This window comes from Octopus bimaculoides, chromosome 1 (assembly GCF_001194135.2).
Source record: "Octopus bimaculoides isolate UCB-OBI-ISO-001 chromosome 1, ASM119413v2, whole genome shotgun sequence".
In the NCBI taxonomy this organism is placed as follows: Eukaryota; Metazoa; Mollusca; class Cephalopoda; order Octopoda; family Octopodidae; genus Octopus; species Octopus bimaculoides.
In genome coordinates this window covers 2,362,686-2,373,880 of record NC_068981.1, presented here as the reverse complement: position 1 = coordinate 2,373,880, position 11,195 = coordinate 2,362,686, and the positions used below count along the sequence as shown (strand labels likewise).

The window sequence follows — 11,195 nt, the reverse complement described above, 5'->3', positions numbered from 1 at the left end:
CTCTCTCTCTCTCTCTCTCTCTCTCTCTCTCTCTCTCTCTCTCTCTCTCTCTCCCCTCAACTCACACTGTGTCTTTCCATCACTCTTTTGCTTTCCTCTCTCTGTTTCCCTTTTTCTACTAATTTCTTATTTTATTTCTTTCTTTTTTATCACGTTCTCATTTTATCTTCACCTTCTCTCACTGTAAGTATGAGCTACTTGTACACATAATTAGGGAACCATAAAAAAATATATCAGGGAAAACAACACGTGTAAAATGTCAAGAAACTGGCAAGCCGAAGAGCATTATTGTTCTTAGAAGCATAGGTATTAGTGGAAGTGCCGCCATCCAATAGTCTGATAGTAGAGGCCCTGAAGAGCTATGGTTGCCTCAGCTCCATGTTGCTCCTATGCTCTCATCAGCCAATACCTAAGTCTGCTGGATTCCATCCCTGATGATGATGATGAAGGCACTGGCAAAGAAAATAAAATGTATCCATAAGAACACAATTATTAGCATACAACAAATCAGAAATAAAAGTTATAATGGTTTTTGATTTAGTTTTGAAACGTTTTAGATTAAGTAGTTTAGTTATTGTGCAATAGCAAAGAAAGATGGTTAGATCATAGTGTTTAAATAAACGAGCAATCACCATCACAAAGTATGTCGGCACAGGTCTCCTATTTAACACCATTGTCCACTGGAATTGGTTCTGACAGAGCAAATGACAAAACTATTTTAATAAACGCTTCATTATTTTCAAAATTAATTGAAACAAAGGCAGTGTATTTCAACAGAACTATGGTAACAAAAGCATTAAAGTAGTGTGAATTAACACTCATCTTCCCTGCTGGCATGGTTTAGGCAGTTTGACAGGAGCTGGTAAGCCTATAAATTGTGTCAAGTGCCACTGTCTGCTATGGCATGGTTTTTACAACTGGATCCTTTTCCTAATGCCAATCACTTTACATATGGGCATATGGCGTAGTTGTTAAGAGCGCGGGCTACTAACCACAATATTCCGAGTTCAATTCCAGGCAGTGGCCTGAATAATAATTAATAATTAATAATAATAATAATATCGAAAAATACCTTAAGAATGAGAACCCAAGTTTGAAATTTCTCCAAGAAGGCTGGAGGGTATATCAGCCGAAACGTGTTAACAATAAACAAGATGAGAACAAATATCCGTCAAATGTAAATAATGTACATAATTCCTCATCTTTTAAATATAGAACTGTATCATCCATTTTATATTTATGTTATATGTGTATAAATATGCATGTGTGTGTGTATAATATTGTTCTTAACCAAGAATATGTGTGTGTGTATCTATGAATAACATAACACAAATATACATACACATTCGTGTATGTATACTTGTGTTATGTTTCAGTGTAGTTGTAAGAGCTCAGCATCAGGGTATCTTTTCTTCAGTCAAATCGTCCTACCCATGCCAGCATGGAAAGCAGACATTAAACGAAGATGATGATGATGATGATGATACACACATCATTATTAGTTCATCTATTGTTGTTGATGATGACCAAGGACATGAAATGGGAGAAGAAGACAGGCCAGTGTGTCCAGCTGTAACTGGTCGGTCTAATGCAAACTTGGAAAGTTCTGCTATAGGTCAGACTGAAGGCAGGGAATTGACTCTGGACCTGTGCAGTTTCACAGTCTCTTTGTGCTCCTGCAACCCTGTTCTGTTTGTAAGAGGTGGCACCCCTGCTGTTAGTGCAACTTTGCCAGGAAAGGTGGTCTTTCCCAGGTGTTTCCCAGGTGTCAGAGTTGATCCCAAAGGTCTTCAGTGACGTTCTGAGTGTGTCCCTGAAGCGCTCTTTCTGTCCACCTTGCATGTCCTTGCCTTCTGCCAGTTCATTGTAAAACAGTCTTTTGGGGAGTTACATGTCAGGCACTCGACCAAGGTGGCCTGCCCATCTGATTTGCACTCTCCTCAGCAGATCAGTTTGAGATAAGACCTCTGTGTCTGGGACCAATAGCTTTCTTAGTCCTTTTATGTGGAAATGGTTTAGCTTTTTGGCATGATGTTCTCAAGCGATCTGAGTCTTGCAGGCATACAGTAACATAGGCAGTAATAATTCAGCTTGGTGGCCAGCCCGTTGCCTCTCCCTTTTCACACTGATTCACTGAGTCACTCGTGTGCTGATGAGGTACATGAACTTATCAACAGACTGCAGGGTTTCCCTTTCAACAGTGATAGCTGGTTCCACATGCACACACACACACACACACACACACACACACACACACACACACACACACACACACACACATGTCTATATAAATGTTTATATGCAAATAGAAATGTATGCACAAATGAATAATCATATGTGTTCCTGAATAGAAGCATGCTAAATGCATAGAAGTATATTTGTTTGCATACCATTATACACATGTAACATAGTGTATATAGAATGTTACAAGTTAATTCTTATGAGTAGAAAACTGCAAACACATTATAAAGATGCATCTAAATAGATATGTACATAAAATGAAATTTCTTAATCTAGTAAATGGTTCATTAATAGAATTTCAAAATGTTCAGAGAAATAATTAGTTAAGGGAATGTATTTATTTGAATAGACAGTTATCTATTAGTAAATTGTATGGAGTTAGAGTATTTCAGCATTTTATAAGTTTGGTGGCTACAAGAGAAGGTTATTTCAGAATGTTTATTAACTTGCTTTAGTTAAGAGAATAAAATTTCATGATTTGGAAGTGCAAAGTTGACATTTTTAAATTTTTTTGTTCCTATGTTGGTATGGTTATGCATGGGAGAGGGTTTTCCAAGAGAAGTTATATGAGGTGTTGAAGGCTTTTGATTTCCATGCATATTCAGATAGAGAGGGAATTGTTTTTCTTATTAAACGAGTGTGTGTGGGTGTTGGTTAAGTCTACTTTTAAAGGAGTTGGCAGTTAATCTGATTTGTAAAGAATAAGTTTGAGTGGTTGAGTGAACTAAGAAGCAAAGGAAACTATGGGATGTGGTGAAAATGAAGGGTTAGTATGAACTATTTCCTTACTAAGTCATTTTCCTAAGAGAGTAATCATGTGCTTCTATTATTGCAGTTTCAGCTTTTGAGTTGATATCTGATATTTTTTCTATAATTTTCTGTAATAGAATAGATTTTTTTAATGGTGTTTTTAATTAGGACATTGTGGTATATGTGATTAGGTGGACAATGTTTCTTGCAAAAGTTAAATGTTTTTGATTTGTAGACTATATGGTGGATTATGCCAGATTTTGTTTCTGTGTTGAGATTTGGGTTGTGTTATATTCTTGTTATATTTGATTTCTTTTGTGCAGTTATTACTTTAACTTGAAAAACATGTTAGATTTGGCTACTGGCAGAGTATCCAGCTGTATGATCCTGCCTGAACCCCTTATCAAAATCTACACATATATGTGTGTGTGTACATGTATATATCTGTTGGGTCAGTAGGGGCAAGCTTTGTTTTGTTTTGTTTTTTTGAAGAAGCCTGTTGTGACATTAGTTCGGCCATATCAGCTGGGTTGTGCCATTAAGCCAATGTATTTGTTGAACATAACTCTGCATTAACCATGTGGTTGTTTTCAAGCATTTCATAGTAGATTAGCCCCTCCTAACCCCACCAAATGCAGATCATTGGCTTGCATGCAACTTTGGCTTGGTCTGAGTTGTTGCTTGCTTTTAGGGGCTCAGCCATTCTTTCTTCTACTTTGTATTGATATAAAGATATCATTTCTCATTGCTGATTTGATGTGGTAAAAAAGCCTCTGTGTCTGCATGGTGTCAAACATGCAAATTCCTGATAATAGAGAAGCACTGGACTTTGTCTCTTCCATTCAGAATGTGCAGCACCCATGCATTGAGTTTTTGAACTTTACCCATCTTTTCGCTTGTTACTCCTTATCTTTCTCTAAAATAGGATCCAAAAATTACTTGGGATCCTTCACCATTGTTCTGAGTACTATCCCTCTCTGGGAGCACCTTTTTTAAGGCCTTATTACTCCATTTCTGTCCTTAATCTTTGTGTATAACTTTGTTAAAATAAATTACAATATTAACTTTTGATATTCACTTTTATATTCCATGTTTTTATGTCTGAATTTTTAGCACTCAATCTTTGGGAAAGGAAATTCAATTCTAGGAGATGTTTTCAGCAGTTACCACATGTCTTTACCTCTTAACAAAGGTAAGTGGATTTATAATTTATTGTAGTTTCTATGACAGTAGCTAGTACACTTAAATTCTCTGCTGACATGGTAGGGATTAATTGCTAATTTATTAGACTCATAATGTGATACACAATCTTAGCAGAATCATCATTACAAATATCACACAATATATTATCTTAAATAATTCCATCATCATTTTCTTGGCAATCCAATTAATATTTATTTTTTTTATTAAATTTATCTCGGATTACATTGTTCAGCATTTTGAATATTTTTATGACAGATTTGATAAAAGCAAATCAGTTTTTACCTAATTTGAAGATCGTAGCTCTAAATATAAGATTGAATTTCTTTTCCTTGTCTTGAGAAACTGCTTCAGAAAATACATTAATTATATGTTAGGCATATTAATTTATAAATGTTCAACAGAGATTCATCATCATCATTGTTTAACATCTGCTTTCCATGCTAGCATGGGTTGGACGGTTTGACTGAGGACTGGTGAACCAGATGGCTGCACCAGGCTCCAATCTGATCTGGCAGAGTTTCTACAGCTGGATGCCCTTCCTAACACTAACCACTCCGAGAGTGTAGTGGGTGCTTTTACATGCCACTGGCACGAGGGCCAGTCTGGTGGTCCTGGCAACGGCCATCCAACTGTAATTTGATTGTGTTGATGCCTTGTCATTAAAATGTCCTACAATACATTAAGAAATGTAGAAACCTTAAAGTATCAAAGTTCCCAGGGCACTCTAAGGAACAGGGTGAGGTTGGGGGACAAAATGCATTGCATGATGCACTGTTGCACAGTCCAAGTGCATTGATATTATTTGCTAATGTTTGCTGCTGTTGCTTTGATTTTCGTCTATATTTAATATATTGCATATCACTTCTTCATCACTCCATGAAGTAGAGTCTTAAGGGTTTCAACTTCCCCCAAGTAGTTCACCCAATCCCCAAAACTAATTGTCTTCTTAGATTGTGAGACCACTTTTAATCCAATCATGAACTCTAGACTATAAAATAAAATTAAACACAAAACACCATGACAGGGGAAATTGTTCAAATAATTGGCAACAAGTGTCATTCATAGAGCATAACTTCCTGTTGTTCATAATGTTGTGAACCAGTCATCTGCAGGATGTTTTAATCTTAGCAGTACACACATGGAATAGTGTGTCATTATGTGCTTATTCTTTAACCCTCTCGTTACCAACCTGGCTGAAACCAGCTCTGGCTCTGTAGTACAAATGTCTTGTTTTCATAAGTTTTGAATTAAAATCTTCCACCAAACCTTAGTCACAATTTGTTCCTAACACTAGCTTAATGATAACTGAGTTATTTTACTAAATTCTTTGTTATATTTAAAATTAATTGAAAGAAACACAGAGCATCTCAAAATAAATATGGTAACAAGAGGGTAAAGGTGGAAGCCTGGCAGAATTGTTACTGTGCCAGACAAAATACTTGACAGCATTTCTTCTGGCCCTTTTAATTCTGAGTTCAAATGCTGCCAACGTCAACTTTGCCTCTCATCCCTCTTGAGTACCAATGAGTACCAATTCAACACTGGGGATCAGTGTAATTAACTTCCCCACTTCTTTCAGAATTGCTGGCATTGTGCCAGAATTGGAAAGACTTACCATATTTTAACATGTATAAGGAACCCTTATGGATAGTATTATAATCCCTTACAAATTCCTTTTTTCCAAATTTTAAGCCCAGAAAATTAGGGGGTTCAGTGTAATTAACTTCCCCACTTCTTTCAGAATTGATGGCATTGTGCCAAAATTGGAAAGACCATATTTTAATGTGTATAAGGAACCCTTATGGATAGTATTATAATCCCTTACAAATTCCTTTTTTCCAAATTTTAAGTCCAGAAAATTAGGGGGTTCCTTATACACATTAAAATACGGTATGTACTAATTCTGATTCCAGGATTTCAATCTCTCCTGATCCTCTGTATCCAGTCTGCACTATATTAGAAGAATTAGAGTGGAATGCTTGAAATTTTCTCCCACTGAATTGTGTGTTGAATTCTTCATCCTACCTGTATATATCATAGGGACTCTTTGTGTGCTATTCATACCATCGTGACACTTTGCCTCTGATATTTTGGTAAAATCTGCTGCGTAGTTCATGAGCCCATTTTGCAGGCACACATTGGTTGAACGAGAGTTGTTGGAGCAGATTTTCTACCATTGGATGCCTTTGCTGTTGCCATCCGTCACTCCTTTCCCAGCGAGAGTAATGTTTCTCGGTGGCCAGACATGTATTTTGCAGAAGAATAGAAATGAGCAACACTGCTTTTATAATAGTGATGCCCACTCACAATCGCATCATATCAAAACAAGGAGACATGTGCACACATATACATTCATATATATATAGGAGCAGGAGTGGCTGTGTTGTAAGTAGCTTGCTTACCAACCACATGGTTCCGGGTTCAGTCCCACTGTGTGGCACCTTGGGCAAGTGTCTTCTACTATAGCCTCGAGCCGACCAAAGCCTTGTGAGTGGATTTGGTAGACAAATATTGAAAGAAGCCTGTCATATATATGTATGTGTCTGTGTTTGTCCCCCCCAGCATTGCTTGACAACCGATGTTGGTGTGTTTACGTGCCTGTAACTTAGCGGTTCAGCAAAAAGTGACCAATAGAATAAGTACTAGGCTTACAAAGAATAAGTCCTGGGGTCAATTTGCTCGACTAAAGGCGGTGCTCCAGCATGGCCACAGTCAAATGACTGAAACAAGTAAAAGAGTATATATACACATATATGAATATGTGTGTATATATATATACATATATTTTATCTTATTTATACATACCTATAACAAACTTTTTACTTGTTATTTTCATATTTTAAGTACTTACTATAGCAAGCTATCATTTTGATATGAAGAATATTTATTAGAAATATATCTTTCCCCCCCCCCCCCAGTTGATTTGTTCTACTTGAACTTATTTTTTCTCACATACACACACACACACATATATATATAAAATTTTAAATAAGCAAAAAGTGGAGGAAACTTATGACCAACAAACAAATTGACCACCATTGGTTGTTTTTTAATACAAAACTTTTTTTAAAAATAATTAACCGATGTTGGTCAATTTGTTTGTTGATCAAAGGTTTTCTCCATTTTCTGCTCATTTAAAATTTGATTCTGGATAAGCTCTTGTTTATTCTGTTATTATGAGCATAGTGTGCTTACATACCCATGCCCAGGGTTAATCATCATCATCATCATCGTTTAACGTCTGCTTTCCATGCTAGCATGGGTTGGACGATTTGACTGAGGACTGGTGAAACCAGATGGCTACACAAGGCTCCAATCTGATTTGGCATAATTTCTACAGCTGGATGCCCTTCCTAACGCCAACCACTCTGAGAGTGTAGTGGGTGCTTTTACATGCGACCCGCACGAAGACCAGTCAGGCGGTACTGGCAACAGCCATGCTCAAATGGTGTATTTTATGTGCCACCCGCACAAGAGCCAGTCCAGGGGCACTGGCAACGATCTCACTCGAAAGTCCATTACTCATATAGGTAAATAATACCGGTAGTAAGAACAGATATTCTTATCCCTTAGGCGGTTATTCCAACCACTAACTCTACTTACCTTATATATATATATATATATATATATATTAGGTTGGTGCATAATTATTGCAGTTTTTTTCAACAAATTTTATTCAACAAAAACAATAACAACATGTAACAAAAACAACTTTAAATGATTTTTCCGTAGCATATTCACCATCCACTTCAATTACTGCTTCCCATTTGCTTGGCAGACGGTCAGACCGTCATTTAAAGATGTTTTTGTTGAATAAAATTTGTTGAAAAAAAGCCGCAATAATTATGCACCAACCCAATATATATATATGGCAGGCATTTTTCAGTTTTCCTCTACCAACTCCACTTACAAGGCTTTGATTGGCCCAGGGCTGTAGCAGAAGACACATGACCAAAGTTCCATGTAGTGGGACTGAACCCATAACCATGTGGTTGGAAAACAAACTTCTTAACCGCCCAGTCTGACTGAAGCCTTGAGACAGACACTCCCAAGTTTCCTTATTGAGTTCTTTATTTTCTTCAGGATACTACATTTGTATAGTTTATCAGTGTTTCAAGAATTTTCCAATCTTCTGGATGAAATTATTGTAATGGCTGTTGCTAATGGCATTTTTACTGAAAGCATGAATCTTGAGAATGCTGCTATATACGTTTCACATTCCATTTGATGTTTTTTTAAAAATTTTTATTTGTTCCCTGTTTGTAGATAGCCAAGGCACCACCATCAGAAAGCAAAGTCCCTCCTCAAAGAGGAACTAAAACTTGGTCTCCCATTCTTATTGGCAGAACAATAAAGAAATGGTTTGACCAATGTTTGGTGTTAGTTTCTAAAGTGCTGAATCTTGGTTTTGAATTTTCATTATATTTTACTATTAATATCCTTATTTCTATCTTCCTGTAGAGTTTAGTTTTCTAAACTACTTCAACCTCTGCAGTTAACAAGCATCTGTTTTGTATTATTAATTTCTTTTTGTAGTGCTGCTTATGTGGATGATAATGTAAAGGTTGTGTAGGAAATAATGTCTTACCAAAACACACAGCCACAACAGGTATGTGGTAGCTATATTCATTGCAAGCAACACAGACAAAAATTTAACAAACTAAAACACAAGCAAATATTTCTGTTCTCTGCTTGTGTATTCGACAAAGTTTACATAAGATTTCAGGCAAATCAGTAAATCCATTTTTAGATATAGGAACAAAAAATATCATCATCATCATCGTTTAACGTCTGCTTTCCATGCTAGCATGGGTTAGACGATTTGACTGAGGACTGGTGAACCAGAAGACTACACCAGGCTTCAATCTAATCTAGCAAGGTTTCTACAGCTGGATGCCCTTCCTAATACCAACCACTCCGAGAGTGTAGTGGGTGCTTTATACATGCCACCTACACGGGAGCCAGTTAGGCGGCACCGGCATCAGCTGCGCTCGAATGGTGCTTTTTACCTGTGTCTGGCATGAGTGCCAGTCAGGCGGCACTGGCATCAGCCATAATATATGTATATGATATTTTATTTGTTTATATATTATATTTTACTTGTTTCAGTCATTTGACTGTGGCCATGCTGGGGCACTGTCTTGAAGCCTTTTAATTGAAAAAATAAATCTTGGGACTTATTTTTTTCAAGTCTAGTACTTATTCTATTGGTTTCTTTTTGCTGAACTATTAAGTTACGGGGATATAAACACACCAGCACGAGCATATGGCTTAGCAGCTAAGAGCACGGGCTACTAACCCCAAGATTCTGAGTTCGATTCCAGGCAGTGACTTCAATAATAATAATATATCAAAAAATACCTTAGGAATGAGAACCCAGGTTCGAAATTTCCCCAAGACACCTGATGAAAGCCGAAACTTATTAACAACAAACAAGATGAGGACAAATATCCGTCAAAAGTAAATAATGTAAATAATTCCTCATCTCTTAAATATAGAACTGTACCGACTCTGGTTGTCAAGTTGGGCTGGGGACAAACATAAAGACGCACACACATAGATATATACATATATACGACAGGTTTCTTTTCACATTATTTACATTCGATGGATGTTTGTCCTCATCTTGTTTGTTGTTAACACGTTTCGGCTGATATACCCTCCAGCCTTCATCAGGTGTCTTGGGGAAATTTCAAACCTGGGTTCTCATTCCTAAGGTATTTTTTTATGTTATTATTATTATTATTATCATTATTGTTGTTATTGTTCAGGTCACTGCTTGGAATCAAACTCTTAACCACTACGCCTTATGCCCACGGGCATATGGCGTAGTAGTTAAGAGCACGGGCTACTAACCCCAAGATTCCAAGTTCGATTCCAAGCAGTGACCTGAACAATAATAATATTAATAACATTGAAAAATACCTTAGGAATGAGAAGCCAGGTTTGATAATTTCCCCAAGACACCTGATGAAGGCTGGAGGGTATATCAGCCGAAACGTTGTGTTAACAACAAACAAGATGAGGACAAATATCTGTCAAATGTAAACAATGTAAATAATTCCTCATCTCTTAAATATAGAACTGTAGGTTTCTTTTCAGTTTCTGTCTACCAAATCCACTCACAAGTCTTTGGTCGGTCCAAGGATATAGTAGGAGACACTTGTCCAAGGTGGCACACGGGGAGCCAGTCAGGGGCACTGGCAACGACCCATGCATGAATGGTGCTTATTGTGTGCCACCAGCATGGGTGTATTCAAAAAAAAAACACAATCTGGAGAAAGGCACTCTTCAGGAATTTCAAGCTTAGCAAATATTCTTCACAAGTGCACATGCACCGACTTGTGGGGGGATTCAGTACATACCATTTGTTACCATTAGAAGGTAATACACAGAAGTAGGACAAGGTGCAGCAACAAAAAGCTGTTTTAAAAACTTGTCACTGAGAATAGCCTTTCTGTAGCAGTGGCTGTGAGAACAGTGCAGGTGGCCAGTTGAAATAATAGACCTGACACAGCCACCTGGAACCACCTACCTGAATGTCACATCAGTTTTACTATGACTCTTATTACTCTTTTAAGTCATTTGACTGCGGCCATGCTGGAGCACCACCTTGAAGGGTTCTAATCGAAGAAATCGACCACCAGGACTTATTCTTTGTAAGCTTCGGTCTCTTTTGCCGAACCACTAGGTTATGGGGACATGGACACACCAGCATCGATTGTCAAGCAATGGTGAGGGTACAAACAGACACACTCACACGCACACATAAATAAATACTTATGTGTGTGTGTGTGTATGTCTGTGTTTGTCCCCCCCAACATTGCTTGACAACCGATGTTGATGTGTTTATATCCCCATAACTTAGCAGTTCAGCCAAAAGGACCTATAAAATAAGTATTGGGCTTACAAAGAATAAGTCCTGGAGTCAATTTGTTTGACTAAAAGTGGTGCTCCAGCATGGCCACAGTCAAATGACTGAAGCAAGTAAAAGAATATAT

At 37.3% G+C, this 11,195-nt stretch overlaps 1 protein-coding gene across 1 annotated transcript in view; it reads left to right on the top strand.

Annotated features, from left to right (window-relative positions):
• LOC106871107 (paraplegin) overlaps window positions 1-11,195 on the top strand; it is a 61,471-nt gene that overhangs the window by 11,819 nt on the left and 38,457 nt on the right. The window contains exon 2 of the mRNA XM_014917410.2: window positions 4,105-4,183. Coding sequence (XP_014772896.1) covers window positions 4,105-4,183 — 79 coding nt within the window. The remainder of the gene's footprint in view (window positions 1-4,104; window positions 4,184-11,195) is intronic.